Source organism: Yamadazyma tenuis, chromosome 4 (assembly GCF_029203305.1).
Source record: "Yamadazyma tenuis chromosome 4, complete sequence".
Lineage (NCBI taxonomy): Eukaryota > Fungi > Ascomycota > Pichiomycetes > Serinales > Debaryomycetaceae > Yamadazyma > Yamadazyma tenuis.
Genome location: NC_089464.1, coordinates 1133013 through 1152625, shown reverse-complemented (window position 1 = coordinate 1152625; position 19613 = coordinate 1133013). Strand labels below are relative to the sequence as shown.

The 19613-nt window shown below is 45.6% G+C and overlaps 13 protein-coding genes across 13 annotated transcripts; 7 read left to right on the top strand and 6 right to left on the bottom strand. All coding sequences in view use genetic code 12, as the record gives it.

Moving 5' to 3' along the window:
* Positions 1 to 531: 531 nt before the first annotated feature.
* On the top strand, positions 532 to 1715 carry FEN1 (Elongation of fatty acids protein 2; the record flags this gene model as incomplete). Its single annotated transcript, XM_006684122.1, has 2 exons — positions 532 to 544; positions 598 to 1715. The coding sequence occupies 2 exons, from the start codon at positions 532 to 534 to the stop codon at positions 1713 to 1715; spliced, it is 1131 nt and encodes a 376-aa protein (XP_006684185.1).
* A 65-nt stretch (positions 1716 to 1780) lies between these two features.
* Positions 1781 to 2662, bottom strand: PRE6 (Proteasome subunit alpha type-4; the record flags this gene model as incomplete). The annotated part of the gene is made up of 2 exons (XM_006684120.2): positions 1781 to 2501; positions 2628 to 2662. 2 exons carry the CDS (start codon positions 2660 to 2662, stop codon positions 1781 to 1783), a joined length of 756 nt encoding a protein of 251 aa, XP_006684183.1.
* A 629-nt stretch (positions 2663 to 3291) lies between these two features.
* PSN45_003611 (uncharacterized protein) lies at positions 3292 to 3696 on the bottom strand (the record flags this gene model as incomplete). The annotated part of the gene is made up of 1 exon (XM_006684613.1): positions 3292 to 3696. The coding sequence occupies one exon, from the start codon at positions 3694 to 3696 to the stop codon at positions 3292 to 3294; it is 405 nt and encodes a 134-aa protein (XP_006684676.1).
* Positions 3697 to 3794: 98 nt separating this feature from the next.
* Positions 3795 to 5240, bottom strand: hxk1 (hexokinase; the record flags this gene model as incomplete). The annotated part of the gene is made up of 1 exon (XM_006684615.1): positions 3795 to 5240. The coding sequence occupies one exon, from the start codon at positions 5238 to 5240 to the stop codon at positions 3795 to 3797; it is 1446 nt and encodes a 481-aa protein (XP_006684678.1).
* Positions 5241 to 5909: 669 nt separating this feature from the next.
* Positions 5910 to 6560, bottom strand: PSN45_003609 (uncharacterized protein; the record flags this gene model as incomplete). The annotated part of the gene is made up of 1 exon (XM_006684124.1): positions 5910 to 6560. One exon carries the CDS (start codon positions 6558 to 6560, stop codon positions 5910 to 5912), a length of 651 nt encoding a protein of 216 aa, XP_006684187.1.
* A 233-nt stretch (positions 6561 to 6793) lies between these two features.
* On the bottom strand, positions 6794 to 7801 carry PSN45_003608 (nucleoside-diphosphate-sugar epimerase; the record flags this gene model as incomplete). The annotated part of the gene is made up of 1 exon (XM_006684126.2): positions 6794 to 7801. One exon carries the CDS (start codon positions 7799 to 7801, stop codon positions 6794 to 6796), a length of 1008 nt encoding a protein of 335 aa, XP_006684189.1.
* A 543-nt stretch (positions 7802 to 8344) lies between these two features.
* GPI2 (glycosylphosphatidylinositol anchor biosynthesis) lies at positions 8345 to 9353 on the top strand (the record flags this gene model as incomplete). The annotated part of the gene is made up of 2 exons (XM_006684127.2): positions 8345 to 8926; positions 9321 to 9353. The coding sequence occupies 2 exons, from the start codon at positions 8345 to 8347 to the stop codon at positions 9351 to 9353; spliced, it is 615 nt and encodes a 204-aa protein (XP_006684190.2).
* A 126-nt stretch (positions 9354 to 9479) lies between these two features.
* TAF5 (Transcription initiation factor TFIID subunit 5) lies at positions 9480 to 11780 on the top strand (the record flags this gene model as incomplete). Its single annotated transcript, XM_006684128.1, has 1 exon — positions 9480 to 11780. One exon carries the CDS (start codon positions 9480 to 9482, stop codon positions 11778 to 11780), a length of 2301 nt encoding a protein of 766 aa, XP_006684191.1.
* Positions 11781 to 12133: 353 nt separating this feature from the next.
* TIR3 (putative beta-1,6-N-acetylglucosaminyltransferase) lies at positions 12134 to 12640 on the top strand (the record flags this gene model as incomplete). The annotated part of the gene is made up of 1 exon (XM_006684130.2): positions 12134 to 12640. The coding sequence occupies one exon, from the start codon at positions 12134 to 12136 to the stop codon at positions 12638 to 12640; it is 507 nt and encodes a 168-aa protein (XP_006684193.1).
* A 1752-nt stretch (positions 12641 to 14392) lies between these two features.
* PSN45_003604 (uncharacterized protein) lies at positions 14393 to 15085 on the top strand (the record flags this gene model as incomplete). Its single annotated transcript, XM_006684132.1, has 1 exon — positions 14393 to 15085. One exon carries the CDS (start codon positions 14393 to 14395, stop codon positions 15083 to 15085), a length of 693 nt encoding a protein of 230 aa, XP_006684195.1.
* A 334-nt stretch (positions 15086 to 15419) lies between these two features.
* PSN45_003603 (uncharacterized protein) lies at positions 15420 to 17204 on the top strand (the record flags this gene model as incomplete). The annotated part of the gene is made up of 1 exon (XM_006684133.2): positions 15420 to 17204. The coding sequence occupies one exon, from the start codon at positions 15420 to 15422 to the stop codon at positions 17202 to 17204; it is 1785 nt and encodes a 594-aa protein (XP_006684196.2).
* Positions 17205 to 18128: 924 nt separating this feature from the next.
* Positions 18129 to 18782, bottom strand: PSN45_003602 (uncharacterized protein; the record flags this gene model as incomplete). The annotated part of the gene is made up of 1 exon (XM_006684137.1): positions 18129 to 18782. The coding sequence occupies one exon, from the start codon at positions 18780 to 18782 to the stop codon at positions 18129 to 18131; it is 654 nt and encodes a 217-aa protein (XP_006684200.1).
* Positions 18783 to 19133: 351 nt separating this feature from the next.
* Positions 19134 to 19613, top strand: PSN45_003601 (nudix superfamily hydrolase 8-oxo-dGTP pyrophosphatase; the record flags this gene model as incomplete). Its single annotated transcript, XM_066158117.1, has 2 exons — positions 19134 to 19436; positions 19527 to 19613. The coding sequence occupies 2 exons, from the start codon at positions 19134 to 19136 to the stop codon at positions 19611 to 19613; spliced, it is 390 nt and encodes a 129-aa protein (XP_066014214.1).

The window sequence follows — 19613 nt, the reverse complement described above, 5'->3', positions numbered from 1 at the left end:
ACCGAAGCTTTGGCTTTTGTAGTTGAAAAGTCGTAAACCATTTTACTAACCCGTGTGTGAGGCTCTTTCGAAATATCTGACTAATCATTCACACTATCACATATTGTCCTCAGATCTTTCACTGATCTGCATTTTTTGAAGCCTCTCAATTTTTTTTTTTGGAGGATCTCGAATATTTTTGGGGAAACTCGAATATTTTTTTGGGGTTTCTCAAGAGGCTGACGGGTCATTGTCTTATCTGAGATGCCAGTTTGATTGAACATATGCTGGACGCGAATGACCGAGGGGGCACTATCCGTAAAAGTTTGTTTGCATTGAACAGTAGTGGCCTCCCTTTATGGAGGTCATGTCTTCTGCTTTTGTCCGGCGCATTTCTTGATCTCTGTTTTCATCATCTTCATTTCTTCATCGCTGTTTTCACCATCTTCATTTCTTGTTTTTCTGTTTTCACCTTCTTCATACTCTATTAATTCATGCGCGGAACGCGTTTTTCAAATCAGCACAGACTTTGAATACAAACTCATCGACAAAATGGGTGTTAAGGGTTTGTCTCGAAACATAGCATCACCATACGCTTCCTATACTAACACATCACAGGACTTAATGCGCTTATAAAAGATCATTCCCCTGGAGCCATTAAAGAGTTCCAATTGAAAAATTTATTTGGCCGGAAAATTGCAATCGATGCCTCAATGTGCTTGTATCAGTATTTAATTGCAGTTAGACAAGGAGACGGACAGAACTTAACTAATGATAAGGGAGAGATCACGTCACACTTACTGGGCATGTTTTATCGTACCCTTCGAATGGTTGAAAATGGGATTAAACCCGTGTACGTGTTTGATGGTAAACCCCCAGTCTTGAAAGGTGGAGAGTTGGAAAAAAGATATTTAAGAAAAGAAGAGGCCATCAAGAAGATGGAGGATGCCAAAGAAGAAGGCTCTGCCGAAGACATATTGAAGTTTGAGAAAAGAATGGTTCGGGTATCTCGTGAACATAACGATGAAGCTAAAAAGTTGTTGGAGCTTATGGGGATTCCCTATATAAATGCCCCATGTGAAGCCGAAGCTCAATGCGCCGAGTTGGCCAGAGGTGGAAAAGTCTTTGCCGCTGCTTCTGAAGATATGGATACCATTTGTTACAGTCCCCCATACCTATTGAGACATTTGACATTTTCTGAGGCTAGAAAGATTCCAATTGATCAGATCGATTGTAAGACTGCTATTGAAGGATTTGAAATGGATAAAAAGACGTTTATTGACCTTTGTATTTTGTTGGGATGCGACTACTGTGAGACCATTAAGGGGGTTGGTCCTGTGACTGCCTTTAAATTAATCAAGGAACATGGATCTATCGACAATATTGTCAAGTTCATAAACGACAACCCCGACAAAACGAAGTATAAGTTGCCCGAAAATTGGCCGTACGAAGAAGCCAGGGAATTGTTCTTGAATCCCGACATTACCCCATGCTCCGAATTGAGTTTCAAATGGAAAGAGCCTGATTTGGAAGGAATGATTGAGTTCATGGTGAATGACAAAGGCTTCAGTGAGGACCGTGTCAAAAGTGGTTACGAAAAGTTGAAAAAGGGCTTGAAAACTGGAGTTCAAGGAAGACTTGATGGTTTCTTTAAAGTAGTGCCCAAGAAAGAAGATGATAAAAAGAGGAAAGCTAAAGATACCAAAACGAATGGTAAGAAGAAAGCTAGAAAGTGAAAGTATTATTTGCTATAAAAAAAGACATTTAATTCAAAAGGTTTGTAATATACAACGATTTATACTTATTGTCCCCTTGCTCTTGGTTTCTTCTTTTCTGCATCAGCTGCCTTTTCAGCTTCTATTTCATCAACATATTTTTTGATTTCCTCGACAGTCAACTGTTGGATTCTATCACCAGACTTCAAGACCGACACCTCAATATTCTTTGCCCCGGTTTGTACCACCTCCAACAATGACTTGATTGTTAACTTGAGTGTTTCTTCATCGGTCATGTTTTCTTCGTAGTTTTTCTCCAAGAATTCTTTAACGGTTTTAGCAGATCTACCAATCGCATGGGCTTTCCAGGCATTATACACCCCTGAAGGTTCGGTTTGAAACAATCTTGGGGTTTCATCATTGGCATCAAATCCAGCAATGATGGTGGCAATACCGAAGGGCCTTACCCCACCGGATTGAGTGTATTTCTGCTGAACACCGGCAATATATTTGGTTAAATACTCCAAGGTGACGGCATCTTCTAACGTCAATCTGTGAGATTGGGCCTCGACTCTGGCCTTGTCAACAAGAATTCTGGCGTCAGCATTCAAACCAGCAAATGCCAATAATGCGTGTTTATCGATCTTACAGATCTTGGATGGGGTAATACGTGGGTCTTGAAGTTTTAAGGTAGTTCTCTTTTCACATCCCAAAACTACACACTCTTTTCCTTTCACTCCCACGGCACAGGTACCTCTCTTGACGGCTTCGGATGCGTACTCAACTTGGAAAACATGTCCATCAGGCCTAGAGAAAAATGTTAGTATACACGAGTCTATTGTTGGTGGCAACTGCGCGGTAGCAGATATAACCATCTCCAAAATAGGAGGTATCGCTGCCGATTAAGTTCACCACCAGTATTGTATAACATACGAAAAGATGGATAAAGCACTATCGTAACCACTCATAGTCAGTTGTTAAATAATTGATGTAAGTAACAAGTATAAGTTCAAAAACCTAGTAAATGTCAGTTGGAAACTTCGCGGATTTTTTTTTTGAGGTTCGAGGTTTGAGGTTTGCAGATGGCTAAAAAGACATCTGGGAAAACCCCTACGTCCATTCCCAAGAAAGACGAGTACACCCGGATATCTTACTTGTACCAGGTGTCACAAATGATGTTACAAAATCCCAAGTTTCACACACTCTCCCGAGTCTACAGCAGAAATGCTACGGTGATATCCAAAAAAGCAGTGCTCAAGTTGACACCTAACTTCAAGAGAACCATGTGCAAGCAGTGTAATACGATCCTCGTTGCTGGGGCCACACTACGGGTCCGGCTAGAGAATTTGTCGGGCTCCAAAGACCCCAAAAACGACGTTCTTATTTATCTGTGCATGGTATGTGATACAGTAAAGAGGTTTCCGGTGGGAAAAGACAGACAGTACGAACTATTTAGCGACAAGCACGAGACACCGCTTGTTTGAAGTGTTTGTGGCTCAAGCAGGTGCCGTCTGGTTTTGGACATGAATACGAATTATGACAAGTATATTAGATTTTGTGCACTAAAGTGCATCCATTAGCATTAGAATATAAACCATTACAAGTACCTAGACAGGCTATTTTTCTGTTCTATACGTCTCTCGGGCACCACTCGGGCCCCTTGCCAGTTATACTTGAATCCTATTTCATGGGCCAAAATCTCTCCGAATCCCAACATCATTCCATTGATGAAGGGTAACACCAAGTTGATGGCGCCCCTCTTCAACACACTCCAAAGATCGAAGTTATACGTGGTGTATTCAGACTCTGCTCTGCCTTCAGCAATCAACTTTTCTGTGTTTAGGATATCCTCGTTACTGATCAACTCATCAGATGAGATCTGGTTGGTCAATACGATCAAGTCATTCTCCTCCTGTAAGCGTGTGACGTCGAACTCCTGGTCGAGGTCGATGCCCTCGACGGCTATCTCCCTAAGAGATTGTTCCATCAAGTCCAGGTTCATAGTTGGTGCGCACCGAATTGTAGCGCGATCACTAATCGCAGTTAATCGCAGTGCGCGCACAAAAACCATTAACTTCACCATTAGCATTATCTATAAAACTATTCGAGACCAACAGATAATCCGTTAGCCAATCTTTTTTCAGTCAAGGCAGCAATCACAGCAGCCCCTACGCCCGATCCATCTTCTGCAGGAATAATCACCACCGGATCCTCGTCCTCGGTCCATTCGAAGATGTCTCTCAAGGCCTTTGCAGCTCTTTCCTTGAATTGCGGGTACTTGTTGTAAACAGATCCATCGGCCGCACAGTGGGCCTTCTTGTAGTTTCTCTTCTTGCAGATGGCAGCAATTCCACACACAGACAACCTGGCGGACCTTTCACCAATCAATTCAGCCAATCTACGAATAACCTTTCTTTCAGGTAACGTCACCTGGATGCCCAAAACTGTGTCAAACAACTCCTGGACGTCCGACAAATTTTCAAATGGGTCGTCTTCGATGTGAGCAGGGAACGACGTGTCCATGATGAAAGGCTTGTGCAACTTGGATAAATCCTGGCCCTTGAAGAACAAGCCCTTTTCTTCGGCCAAGTCCAACAACACCAATCTCAAAACCTCCCCCAAATAATAGCCCGAAATCATTTTTTCAAACGACTGCTGGCCGGGACGAGGTGATTCGGCATCGATTTGCACGTCGTACTTTGTTCTGGGCAAAACTGCGTGCTCGTTGTCGAAGGCTCCGTACTCGCAGTTGATGGCCATCAACGAGGTGGCAGGAATGTCGGATGGGAATTTCCCCTCCAACTTGGGGATGTCTCCTACCACGTCGTAGTAGGCCCCGTTACAGCCAGTACCGAAAATCAAGCCCATCTTGGCCTCTGGGTCCGTGTACATCGAGGCCACCAACGTACCGGTGGTATCGTTGATTAAGGCCACCACGTCAATTGGAACACCCACTTTTTTAATGGATGCTTGTAACATGGGAACCACATCATGGCCTTCCACGTTGTCGATGTCAAAGCCCTTGGTCCATCTTTGCAAGATTCCTGAGTTGATTTTGGATTGGGAACATGGGTACGAAAAAGTGAATCCTAATGGTAAAGGTTCCAGGCATCCTTCTGGGTATTGTTCTTCGACGAACTTGGCCAAGCTATCGGCGATAAAGTCAAACAACTGGTCGGCGGAGCCGGTTCTAAAGCTTTCAGGCAACGCGAACTTGGACTGGGTGGTGTCGAAAGTGCAGTCACCTGCCAACCGTACGAGCACCACTCTCAAGTTTGTTCCACCCAAATCAATCGCCAAGTAGTCACCCGTCTCCTTGCCGGTAGGGGTGTCCATGACCCAGGCAGGGATCATGGGAATGTTACCGCCAGCTTTGCTCAAGCCTTTTTCCAACTCACTGACAAAGTGGGTGGTGATGGTTCTCAAGGTTTCTGCTGAAACCGTTAACAAGTTTTCGATTTCGTGCAACTGTTCCATCCACTGTTCAGGGACATCGGTGAAGGTACCTTTTCTGTGTTGAGGTCTTTTAGGGCCTAAGTGAACCATGTTTGTGTTTTGGTAATATATTTGATTTCGGGGTAGCGGAGTCCGTATTTATATTCCCCAAAAAACCAGTTGGGTGATGTATATAAATCCTGGGCTTTTTTATTTTGCGCGACCGACGTTGGGCCGACGACTGGGGCGGAGAAAATGGGGAAGACCGAAAATGCTGGGGCTAGAGCTATGGTAGGAGTAGGAGTAGGATGTAGAGGTCGGAACTTCGGTGGGTGTATGGGTCAGAACTTCGGTGGGTGGATCGGAACTTCGGTGGGTGGATCGGAACTTCGGCGAAGAACTTCATGGGAGATTCATTTTTGTGCCCTGGGGTTTTTCCGAAACATAGGTTGGTATGCACATAATTGTTCCGGGATGACCCAAGCACACTCTTACCATCAAGTGATGTATGGAGACATGGCATATTTGGATTCTACTGATGTCACGGTGTTATACCTGGGCTTTAACCCATACCTTTCTGTAGGTGATGGCTTGTAAACATTCATCAATACTGAACATAAACTACACATATCATCATACGGACGCGGTTCCTAAAGCCGGTTATGCGGAGTCGTACCTATTTTCCCACAGGACGTTTTAACATTTTTCCGACGGCTCCCCAGTTCCCCAGTTCGGATATGCACTCATGTGGGCCCATGGGCATGCAGAAATGGTTATACACTACCACAAATCTCGAGTGGTGCTATCAAAATTCTTCATGGACTCACTGACTTCTTTTAGGCTCTGTCGCACGTCGTGAATGTAGCTGTTCATGTCGTCAAAGTTTTGTTTCTTGTACACCACGTGAGAGCCACCTCTTTTCTTGGGGCCAAAAAAATCCTTGAATTTATCTTGACGTTGTTTCTGCTTGGACGTGTCAGCATCTTCTTCAGCATCGCTGTTGTTGTCGCTCTCCAGGTGCAGGGCACCCGGCTTGACCCGCTGTTTCAGCTTTTCAAAACTCACGTTTTTGAACTGTTGGTTGGCCATCACTTCTATGAGCTTCTCTTGCAGTAGTTTTAATTTGTTGAGTTCTTCGTTAAACTTGTCGTTGAAAAAAGAGCCCTTGTCCCGTACCTGCCCGGACATATTTCTAACGTCATCAAGAACGTCAATTTGGGTCCATAATTTGTCCAGGTAAGTTATGCTAGGTTTGCTGCTAGGGATTCGATCGAGAGTCCGTAGACTTTGGTTGTCCAAAGTGTCGTAATTTGTGTTTGCATTTGTGTTGGTGGATGTGCGCGAGAGCCGGAACGTGCTACTGGTGCGCTGGAACACCGGTAGGGTGGACGCCGGTGCATGCGACTGTTTATACTTGTGTTGAGGAGTCATGGGTAGTGGAACGAAGTTTGTGCGGAAACAAATCAGTGCGAAAAGATGCAAAATCAAGGCATGAGTATCGGGACCATGTATCGGCAACCTATCATGACCCAGCAGTGGCAGTCGTCCCCGTAGCTGTTTCCTACCGGGTGTCTGCGCTCCTTCCTCAGATGGAAAGATCGTAGCCAAGTACGTTTACCCACTACGGATTTCACTATCTTGTGTTCATTTATCTATATCAGGAGCTAGTACACACCGGTTTCTAAAAACTGGTTGACCGAATCAACCAAACTCTGCTCCAATGAGATCAAGTTATCCAACTTCAATAACTTCTTGGTGGCTTCACAGTCTACTGTCGGAGCCCCAACCTTGTCGTATGGAATCACCTCCACCTCGGGAATCCCAAGCTGGGGGAAGTTTTTCCGGATCAAGTCCACTATATGGCAGTGCTCAAACCTCCCGTTGGCCAACATCAATCTTTTGCCAGCTGCCTCTTTGGATTCAATAGTCAAAACATGACCTTCAGCAACATCTCTCACATCGCTGAAAGATCCAAGGAGGGCCTGTGCAAGAGAGTTATCCTTCTTCAACACATGCCCGACAAGGGATAAGGTCGAAGGAACACTTTCCTTGGCAATGGCCTCATAAGCCTGAGGTCCAAAACACCAGAGAGGAGCAAACGAAGTTACCTCATACTTTGGCAGATTTTCTTTAACATACTTCCAAGCCGCTTCTTCTGCCAACTTCTTGGACCCCCAGTAAGCGTTTTGTGGCTGCAAAGATTGTTCATAGGTAATGGTGCTCCACAGTTCCTCGGTAATAATACTGTCCGGTTTACCGTAGTGGTCTAATGGAGAACAGTGAGCGGCGTAGGAACAGGTGATGACTACTCTCTTGACGTTAGGCCCATACTTTTGTGCAGCTCTCATGATGTTGGTGGTACCATGGACAGCTGGGAGCAAGAGCTCCTTCTCGGGATCTTTGGGATCCAAGATGAGGGGTGAAGCAACATGCAACACATAGGTGATATCCTGGTGTTGCTTGAATACTTCGTCAAAACCATCATCGGCATCCAACTGGGCAACAACCACAAACGAAAAGTTAGGGTCGTTGATGATATCGGCGTAGTGTTGGGATTTTGACTGGGATCTTCCGGAGCCAATGACTTTGTATTTTCTTGCCAATAACTTCTTGACAATGTGTAAAGCAATGTAGCTGGTGAATCCAGACACAAATACGACGGGAGTAGACATTTTGAATTGATTTTTAGATGGGATTTAGGAAGAGAGAAGATTACTTTCGGAGATTGGCTGGCTCTTATATAGTGGTGGTTTGCCGTCAAAACTCGAAACAGAAATCTCCGAATAAGTCGGGGAGATATACTAATTGGGAAGGGTTCGCATCGGAGAATAAGGTTGTCCCTGGGCTGATGTTTTGCTCGCACATATTCTAAAACGGCAATGTCTCCCCCTTCGGCCGTAAAATATATCCGGATCAACTGCAAATGGAACCAAACTTACATCCGTAATCTCTAGCCGGAAGGAAGAGCAGATCAGGAGATCTAAGGATCTGTTTGTTTGTGTACATTCAGATTACCTAAAATTGCTTATTTGTTGGAGGGCATTACATTCTTGTCATGTGACATGCTCTTGAATGAGGTCAGATTTCAATGTAGCAGCAGCATTCTCTGTAGAACTTTGACCCATACACCCACCAAAGTGCTGACGGCTCCTTTCAGTCAAACCTTCTCGCTAGAATCTCACAAAATCAAAATCGCACTGCGAACTAAACACCTCATGAATACCGTTGGGATTCTAAAACCCCAGCACGTTCCCTGGAAGAAACTCCTATACCTCAAGCAACCATACCCCGACAACTACATTGATGAGTCGTTTCTCAACCAGCTCAAACGAAACGAAACAGTCTCCCAAGTACCGTACTTCAAACTTGTTCAGGACTTTTCTTTGATAGTATTTCACGTGAACAACTTGGTATTCGTGATTCTCCTATTTGCAGGCATCTACCACCACCACTGGGACCCGTTTTACGCCACTGCCGTCAGCACCGGCGTCTCACTACTCGGGTATGTGCTGTGGCGGCTCTACCTAAATTCTGGTAAGAAGACTTCGTCTTCCATCAAGCTGTTTGTGCTCATCATATTTGTGCTTTCAATTCTATCCCCGGTCCTCAAATCGTTGACCCGCTCCACCGCCTCCGACTCCATTTGGTTCCTTTCGTTTCTCCTCACGTTTGCTAACTTGATTTTTCACGATTACGCCATCAACGCATCTGGTCGTCCTTATAAACCTATCATCTCCACCAACATGGCACTTTCCAACGCATTGGTCCTAGCGTCACGGTTCTCGTCCGCGTATCAGGTATTCTGTTTCATTTTTGTGGCCATCCAAGTCAACATTTTACTTCCACTCTTTGACTTTTCACTACGAAAGTCGTTTCCTTCCTCGCATTATCATAACGTTCTTTTCACAGGCTTGCTCATGGTGGTGTATACGCTTTTTGTGCAATTATGTGATTATAAACTCATGTTTTTGTACATATTGGCACAAGTATGTATCATTTTTGTGCTTCCTGGCTATTTCATTTTCCTACAAAGGTACAAGAACGAAATTCTGGGGCCATGGGACATCGCTCGGCCAGTGTTTCGCTCGTCTTAATTTGCAGCCACTTTACGAAAACTGCACCCTCCCCGCATATTCAGAAAACGAATTTATAATTAATGAATGAACATCTACCCAGTCTTATTAATACTAGCAAGATATTGCCATATGGTTAATTCCATGCTAAGTAGTATATATATATGTGTATTTGAGCGTGCGCCACCCATTCTTTTCTCACGCCGGCGCGCAGCTTGTTTTCCACTTACCTCACCAACCTCACCATCAGCTACATAATCAATTGCAATCTGTGGTGATGTCGGAAGGAAACAACGCCAATTCTGCACAAGCAGGCGCTAACGGCACCTCCCTGAACAATCCAGGTGGGTCTCAGCAGCCGGTCACGCGCTCCCAGACTGCTGCTCAACAGCAGACTCAGCAAAGTAGAACTAACCAACAAGCCCAATATTCTCAAGCGGACCTTAATAGAATCGTGTTGGAATATCTCAATAAGAAAGGGTACCATCGTACTGAATCCATGCTCCGGCTCGAAAGCTCGAACTCGCCAACTCCAAGCGTTCCATTGCCAAATGCCAGTAATTCGACTTTGGCGTACCCAGGAGAATTGGGAAAAAAGGATAAAGATAGAGAGACCCGAGAAACAAAGGAATTAAAGGACAAACAAGCCCGTATTGAGCGAGAATTGAGGGAGAGCAAGGACAGAGAGTTCCGATTATCCAAAGAAAAAGAGTTAAGAGAGTTAAAAGAGTATGAGGAAAGAAAGAAACGAGAAAATGATCCCGAAATCTACCAGATATGTTATAATACATTAAGGAAATGGGTAGAGACTTCTTTGGACTTGTATAAACCGGAATTATCCAAGTTGTTGTATCCCATTTACATCCATTGCTACTTGGAGTTGATGTCCAAAAACTACTCCAATTATGCAAAAGATTTTTTTGATAAGTTCAAAGCTGACCATGAGATCTTGCATGGAGAAGAGCTCAGACAGTTGAGTGGAATCTCTTTGCCTGAGCATTTGAATGAAAATGATGTTGCCCAAAAGTTCCGTCAACACAAGTATCGGATCATCATTTCTAAAACTTCCATGAACTTGTTGTTATACTTTTTACATGAAAATGAGGCAGTTGGAGGAGCAATTTTGATCCGTATAATCAACCAGTATTTGAACCCAATCATCAAAATCACCCAACCGGACAAGTTGGAACTTGAAGGTGAAGCCAACCCAGAAGAAGGTATTGTATTGGGAGAAGAAGAAAAGGAAATCGATAAGTTCAATGAACAATCCGTATCTTTGGGAAAATTCCCCTTAGACTCAGATACCCAACAAGAGGTAGAGGCTGAACTCAAACTCAAAGATGAAAAGTCAGAGCCGGTGAATGGCAAGACTTTAGTTGAAGAATTCCAAAGCATGAATGAGATAGATGACGATTCTCCCAGTAAAGACAGTTTACCATTGCCAATGAAGGATGCTCTGGATATCAAACGTCTTTTATTGGAAGTTGAAGACTCGCGCAGCAAGATTCGTCTTAGTGACATTCAAGCCTCATGTCCTTCAGTTTGTATGTACACGTTCCACAATAGCAACCAAGAGTTAACCAGCTTGGAATTCAACCAAGACTCGACTATTGTTGCCGGTGGGTTTCAGGACAGTTACATCAAGTTATGGAGCATTGACGGAAAGCCATTGAAATCCATTTTCAAAAAAGACCGCCACAACAATGATAATAGCCGAAAGCTCATTGGACATAGTGGGCCGGTATATTCTACCTCCTTCTCTCCTGACAACAGATACTTGATCAGTGGCAGTGAAGACAAAACGGTGCGGTTATGGTCGTTGGACTCTTTTACGGGTTTAGTGTCGTATAAGGGACACAATCAGCCGGTATGGGACGTCAAGTTCTCTCCATTGGGCCATTATTTTGCCACAGCTTCCCACGACCAGACGGCCCGTTTGTGGGCCACCGACCATATCTACCCATTGCGTATCTTTGCCGGGCATATTAATGATGTTGACTGCGTCGACTTCCATCCCAACTCGAACTACGTTTTCACCGGCTCGTCAGACAAAACCTGTCGTATGTGGGATGTACAGACCGGGACACCCGTCAGAGTGTTTATGGGACACACCGGGCCCATCAACACGATGGCAATTTCTCCCGATGGCCGTTGGTTGGCATCGGCCGGTGAAGACAGTGTGATAAATATCTGGGATATCGGGTCAGGACGTCGTCTCAAATCCATGAGAGGTCATGGCCGCTCGTCCATCTACTCATTGGACTTTTCCAAAGATAATGGAGTGCTTGTGAGTGGAGGAGCTGATAATACCGTTAGAGTATGGGATATCAAGAAAAACACCAGCGATGCCGGCCCTGAACCTGAGACTTTCAGTTTTGATGATGATAACAACGCTGGTGCCAACGGGTCTACCAACGGGTCCAACAACCAGCTGAGCAAAACATCAAAAACTAATAAAAGAGAAGTGGTGGCTACGTCTGACCACATGTCCGCGTACTTCACCAAAAAGACGCCGGTTTACAAGGTTCACTTCACTAGAAGGAACTTGTGTCTTGCAGCTGGTCCATTTTTGGGATAGGCGATATTGTGGTCAGCACTTAATGTCCTTGTTTGTCATATTCAATGCCTTGGCAGTTGTATTGTATGTATAGTACCAAAATATATTTGAAATAAAGCAATAGAACTCGGCACGTGACCCCACCCCCGATTGCCCCTCGTCCTTAACACTGCCTCTTTAACCGGCATATATGGGATCAGATCAATGCTCGTCATCTCATATGTAGTGAAATTTGGGGTAATGCGTCGCACGACTACCAAACCTAAATAATTGCCGTTTTGGGAAGTCTTGTTTCAACATATAAATATCTCATCGTCCACGCATTTCCCAAGAACCGAATACTTTTTAGTTTTTTACCCCAGACCTCCCATAAAATGAAGTTTGCCGCTGCCATTGCCTTGTTAGCCAGTGTATGTGCCGTTCAGGCCGCCGACTCCGAAGACGTTGCTTTCTTGACCAACTTGGTTCAAGATTATAAGAGTCACACCGCTGACTACGCTAAGTTCATCAGAACTGCTTCTTCAGTTCCAGCCGTTATCACCTCCTTGGCTCTTCATGTTGCCACCTATACCGACACCTCGTACACCACTTTGTTGGACAACAACGGGCTTGACATTGACTCGTTGGAAGATTTCGCAACTGAGTTACCATGGTACTCTTCCAGACTCTTGGTGGCAGATGCCGATGCCTCCGAATCCGGAGATGCCTCCGAGACCGATGCGTCTGATGCCTCGTCTACTGAAGCTTCGTCTTCTGCTGCTTCATCTGCTGCTTCCTCCGCTGCTTCGTCATCTGCTGCTTCATCGTCCGAAGCTGGTGCTGCTGCCATGATGGCTCCAATTGGGGCTTTGTTGGGAGCTGCTGCCATCGCGTTAATGTAAGTGTGCGATGTCCCCAAATAGATATAGGTTGTGGTTATCATACAGAGACAGATATGTGATCCACCCAAGCCATCCATATGTATACCAAGCTGTCATGATAATAAAATGTTAAGATTAGACTTCGCCCGCGGTGATGTAAAGTAGCACATACTGTAGGTTCCACAAGAAGTTGTCTAAACAGTCGATGGGGATATTATTGAGAAGTGGTGCGGCCGCTGGGTCGAACGCGCGGTAGAGCGTGCTCACGTTGTGGAGCACGAGAAGTAAGTCTTTGTTGAGAAGCATTATGGCCGTTTCAAACGGCTGGTTTTTGGTGCCTTCGTTCAGCTTTTTCGTACTTGCCGGATCATACAAGAGAGGGTAACACTTGCCTTTGAAATCCTCAATTACCACTCGTTCTCCTTGGACTCGGATGGCGTAATACACCTGAAGGTTGGTGATTTGGATCAATGCCTCCACCGTTTGGATGATGTACCAAATGCCCGTGTTGATCTGAGTGATTACCACCGAATGGCCTTCTTCTAAGTCGTACTCACTTCCCAACCGGGAGTCCTCATGATATAGTTTGTGTAGTAAGTCCTGGATGTTTGCAGGAAATTCAAGGCCCATCACGTATAAATTGTACATGTCGTCTCGTTTCTCTATCTGGATGATATCGCTGATAATTGTCCCAAACCGTTTAAGGTGCGTCCTCATTGAGGAAAAGATGCCATCCAAACTGTCCTGGTAATTTGGAATCTGGTTCTGCACAAATTGGATCTCCAGCTCGGCGTTGCTGGTGAACTCCCGTTTCCCGTCGTCTTTGAACAGAGAAATCTCGTTGATTTTGATCTTGAGATTCATGATCTCGGACATCACATTATCGTTGGTACTTCTTTGTTTGATGATATCCTTTGAAAGCCGACCAAGATTTACCTTAAGCCGTAATGATTCGTTCAGTAGCACCTCCTCGCCAAGGTTGTTTTTGTTGTCGATAATGGTGTCGATGGTCTTGGAGATGGTATGCTTGGAGTGGTGGAGTTCTTTAATGGATTTATCGAGACTGTTGAGAGATCGTATCCCATCAAAGCTGTACGAGCCAAGCATATAAGTGTGGTTCCTGGAATGACTTTGGGTACGAGATGCCTTCTTCATTGAACTGGCCGATGTATAGTACTGATCTTGTAGTTTGACGATGACGCAGTTATCGTGAAATACATCGTCGATTTCAACATTTGGCACCGCCAGAAGGTGGCGGAGGTCAGCGTGCCATCGTATGAAAAGGGTCCATGGGTCGCGAGAACCGGCTCGTACCCATACCTTGATGACGATATCAAATTGGTTACTTTCGGGAACTGTAACCTCGCCGAAGTGTGGACTCATGTTACACTCTATCACCTCACTCACATAAAGGAGGGTGTCGGATTCAGACTCATGGATGCTGAAGCAGCTGTCTAGAAGTCGTGTGCGGTTGAACTCCGCTGCCACAGACCCGCTGTTGGTGTCGGTAATTGGGTATTCCATTTGAAAGAGTGTGTTTCTCCTCTTCTTACTATTGTCTGAAGTAACCGGTTTGGTCGGGGATTTCAGTACTGTTTTGCTGGTGTCAGATTGAACCTTTCCAATTGGCACGTATAAAAGGTTTTTAAGCACCACCGCTCGGAGATTTCGTACTTTCCCATCATTGTGTGCCATTGTCTCACGGTAGCGTAAATAAATGTTTTCGCATTTCTGAAAAACTTAGGATTTGCAATCATCAACAACCTCTAGACTATGTCTAACTATATGGTATGCCTTGCACACTTCTGCGAGCTACATGGGCCTTCGAGTATCATGTGTACCCAGGTGTCAGGCGACGGCACAGCGGTGCCGAAGCTCTCGCTCCTGAGTACTACCAAGCTTCAAACCTGTTCCTCGTGCAAGTTAGCGCTTCCACAAGACGCCTTGAATCTAACCACGAAAACTCCCACGAAAACAAACCCCAACACCTGCTTTGTGTCGACCCAGTACCCAGTTTTCCAGAGCCGGTACACAGCACTCACGAAGTTGATCATGAAGCTGTTGTCGGTAGAAACGACGTCTGACCTTGCCAAACCGTTGTTTATTGGTGACAACCTCAACGGGTTCAGCCTCACGAAAATTTTCAAAATCAAAGACGTCAATGCCCGAGGCGGTGAGCGAAAATACTGTTTTATGGTGGTGTCAGATGAAGAGATTAAGATTTTGAAGAATTGGAACATTATTACTAGCTACTTGACTGAGCTTATCAGTTCAATCCAGAAAAAGGTCCAGACCCTGATCGAACACAAAAACAAGGTCGATGGCAAACATAGCAACTTGAACAACGAGACGTATTTGCGGCGGCTGCTCGTCAAACCCCGTTCGTTGGTGGAGTTGACGGAAGACGATCGAATCTTCGTCAAACTCCATCTAGGAGCCATTCAGTTGGTCAAAGACATGAGCTGAACAATGAGAACCAATTAGGTGACTTGTTTGTGTACCAATTGTTGTCTTTACGACGCGGCGAGGGTCTGACGATGTTTGTAACATCTCATCACCTCGTAAGCGATTGCAGCTATTGTTCGTATATTGTTGCGCGATCGCGACTTTTCAAAAACCACAAACAATGAGATCTCACCGTGTGTACGGTGTATTGGCCCGCTACACATCTCGAGCCTTGCGATATTTGTACTACAAGGCTCCGGTGGTTCTTGTTGTTGCATTGGTGTGTTTTTTCTGCTCGAAAAAGCCTTCTTCTACTGATGTACACTTTAGTCATTTCCTGGATTATTCCCGTACAATGCACCTTTTCCAACCATACCTAGATACTGTCGTCGCGGGAAATTGTGAGCTTGAAACCGGCGGTGATAGAGATATGAACTTGTGGCATGAGTATTGTAACCGGGTCAGAGATCAGTACGATCCCAGAACTCTGTCTGTGGTATGGTTGAAGCTTATCAATGAGCACATAGCTGGCAATACGTTTGATACTTTGAAACTCCCTTTTTCATGGCCCGGTGTTCTTGACCTTCGTACACACCCCAAATCATGTTCTTTGTTCTTGAAATCTCTTGATTTGGGTATTTCCAGAAAGAATTTCCTGCTATATTGCACAAATGAGAATAATCAGCTAAAAATCATAAAGGCATTGGACGTGGCCTCCTCAGAAACAGCCTCTCGAGCGTATGCACAGGTGTACCTTCAGAGTGCTCCACTCCCCGAAAGGGCCATTTTTCTTTTGCAAGACTCGAGTGTGGTTGTTCCTGTTGCTCAAGGACAAATCATGTTATCGCATCTGTTGAACATGAGGGAAGAGGTTGAAAAATTCAGAAAGAACGCCGAACAAATTCCGAGATCCACAGACTATCACCCGATCACTGACTACCCTAGACGAATAAGTGACCGGATCAGTCGAAGTCTCACAAAAGGCGAATTCACGATGGATTATACTAGCATTCTTAAAGATTTGAAGACAAGATCGTCGTTGAATATTTTTGAACAAACACCCTCAGGCAACGACTTGGACCACCGACTTCTCAACACCATTGTGTACCAGCTTTCTCAAGGTCCTAATGCAGAAAAGTACGCCAATGAGCCCAAAATCAAAGGTGCCGGCCACTTTGATTGGAGGTTTTTCAAACACATCGAGCACTCAGACTATGACCGTATCAGCCGGCTACACAAGTTGGCAAGTGCGTGGCTCAAGTTCTCCAACTCAGCCGGTCTCAAAACCTGGTTGGGTCATGGCACCCTTCTCGGCTGGTACTGGAATGGAATGAACTTACCTTGGGATAACGATCTAGATGTTCAAATATCCATGAAGTCACTCATAAAGCTTGCACGTAACTATAACCAGTCATTTGTGGTTGATTTGGATGAAGAAGACCCTTCTGGAGTGGCTGCTTTCTTTATTGATGTAAGCACCCATATCTTCGAGAGAAGCAAGCAAAATGGTGAAAACGTCATAGATGCTAGATTTATCGATGTGCACTCTGGGCTATACATTGATATCACCGGGTTGAGTTTCACCGAGCACTCAAAACACATGTCTATCAGCGAAAAGCAGCTGGTGGAGTTCAATCAAATGTTGGATCCACAGTACCCAGAGAAAGAAAGATCTCAGACCCTCGTGTTATCGGAGTTGAACAAACAGCTTTTTTCCAAGAGGGCACAGTTGTACTACGACCAAACCATCTTCAACTGCAAGAACAACCATTTCTATACCCTTGAAGAGCTCAGTCCTTTGAAGCCGACACTTTTTGAAGGGAAACTTGCATATGTTCCCCCCCAGTATGAGCACATTCTCAAGCGAGAATACCCTCGGGGTCTTTATTATAAAGTGTTCAACAAACACTCATACCACCCTGTTCTCCGCCTATGGATCCCCACTTCCACGTGTAACTTCCTTAAAACCTCCGTGTGCAACGACGCAGATGTGGTCTCATACTATAACCATACTGCCCATCTCACCTACACCCACAAACAAAACATGTTTTATGGAGCCCACCAATTGGACCCGTTGGCGGTGGAGTTTGTCGATCCATGGATGCTAGGACGGTTCCGGCTCCTTGCATCCCTCACGTGAGCATGCATTATGTATTATACAACGTACTATATACAACGTAGTAGAACCATTCTACTCTACAAGGGCATTGCGGCCTCCACCAGAAAAATCTGCCCCCATTCTCGAAGGCGGCCATATCACGTTCACCACCTTCCCGACCACAAGACCCTGGCTGATGGGCCCAAAATTGTTGGAGTCAATCGAATGAAACTCGTTATCTCCCTCGACCCATAGATGATTTCGAGGCACTCTGGCAGTAGGTTTGGGATATTTATGCGTACATGCGACGGTGTCACCGCCAACGGCTATCACGCGCTTTGTAAGGATCTTCTCGGGGCTGAGCGGCGACCGGAAGAGGATCACATCACCACGGTGGAGACTGTCAGGGGATTTCAATCCGAACTTCTGCACCATGGTGATATCATTAGTCATGGTGGAAGTTCCTGGATTGAACGCAGGCGTCATGCTCCTGCCAGTTATGAAATAGGGCTGATACACATGTTCTGTGAACGTGTATATCACCGGCACCCACGTTAGAGTCGCTAGAATAGTTTTGATGTGGACAGCAGCCGACATGGGTGATTTTGGGTTTTCGCATCTTTTGCTGAAAATAACTGTAGACATGAGCAGTGGAGTATTGGACCAGATTCTCCTCGAAGACCTCGCACGATATTGCCCGCAGCAGTTTCTTCTGTTCCACCAGTGCATGTCCAAGCCAGGTGACTGTGATGTCGAACAGGCCCAGCTTGTTGGGTGCATCAAGACCAAAGCACCCTCATTTCAAAAGATCCAGAGTTTCTGCGCCGGGAAACTACAGGCATATGACGCATGTTTAAGGACAAACGGCATGAACCCGGACAGGTGTAAAAGCGACTTGGGAGAGTTGAGAGACTGTGCCTTTGGATGCGTGAAACAGTAGTATTTAGACGTGTATATTTAATAAATTCATTTGGTGTACTTGGCAGGAAGATTGTGAAGCTTTATCGGCGATTGAAAATTCTTGGTGATCCCACGGATGTCGGGGGCCATGTTATGGGACTGCTCGATCTCATGCTCGTGGTGCAACATCTCGTGTTCGATATCCTCTTTGTGCTTGATCAACACCTCAGGATCCTGATCTTTGTGGTACTGGTTCCAGTGGTGCTCTTCGTACTCTCTTTCAAAGTCGAGGTGATGGCCCTGGCCGTAGCCAAAGTCGGGCAACTGCTTGCCGCTCGAGGTAAAGTCAACCCAATTCTGGGCCGATATGTGCCTGTCACCGTTGGTGGCCATCAACAGCAAAATCGTCTCCACCACGTGATCCTTGGCCTGTTGCGTGATGGTTTCGTGGCCATGTTCATGCTGGCCCATGCCCGAGCCGTCCCCTACAACCGTATCACGTGCAAGCCCGTAGATATTTAAGATATCTGTGGTTTCCCACCTGCCGTTGTCGTTGAGGTCGTGGATCTTGAAGAAGGTGATGGGGTCGTACTGTTCAATCTGGTGTTCTTCCAACATGTGCCAGTCCTGCCACAGTATGCCTTCTGGCTTCGCCTTGATGTCGTTGGTGCCGTGGGCTACCACCGCCGTGGTAACAAGGAATATTGACAATAACCGCATGGTGGTGACAAAGGGTTTTTTTCAGTGCGATCTGAAGCGGCCGGTCACCAGTGGGACCGAATGCACAAAATGACAATTATGGCAGAGACTGACTCAACACTCAGCCAGCTCCACCACCAGTCCCCAGCCTATACAACCAACTACTTATCCTTGCCCTTGCCCCTACCATCTCGCCTGATACCCTGTTCTGGCTATATTGCTGTCCCTTCTCATCTGCGCGCTCTTTTCGCCGTCTTCAATCACCTCCAGATGAATAGCCCTTACTCCACAAACCCAAACCTCCTCCACAAAAGCACCACCAGCAGGGTGGGCAGAGAGAATCAGCGGTACAATCCCGACACTGGCTCCCGCATGGTTGCAGGATGTATCTGCTTGAATGTCCCACAAGATAAGGTGATTATGATTCTGTCATCGGTTCATCCCAACAAGTGGGTATTACCCAAAGGAGGCATCGAGCTCGACGAAGGCGACGACTTCGTAGTCTCTGCCGTCAGAGAAACATGGGAAGAGGCCGGGTGTGAAGGGAAAATTGTGCAAAAGCTTCCAATTGTGTATGATAGTCGAGGCAGTAAAGCACCAATTCTACCACCAGGAAAGGAGTTTGACCCCCAAAAGACGGTTCCCAAGTCCGAGTTCCATTTCTATGAGATGGAGGTCGATACTCTTCACACGCAATGGCCCGAGCTGAGCAAAAGGAAAAGACGGTGGTGTACGTATTCGGAAGCTAAACATGAACTATTAAAGGCTAATCGCATTGAGTTGGTGGAGGCCTTGAACCTGAGTGGTATTCATAAGGATGAGGTGCTTGACACCGCCACCGATGCATATTGA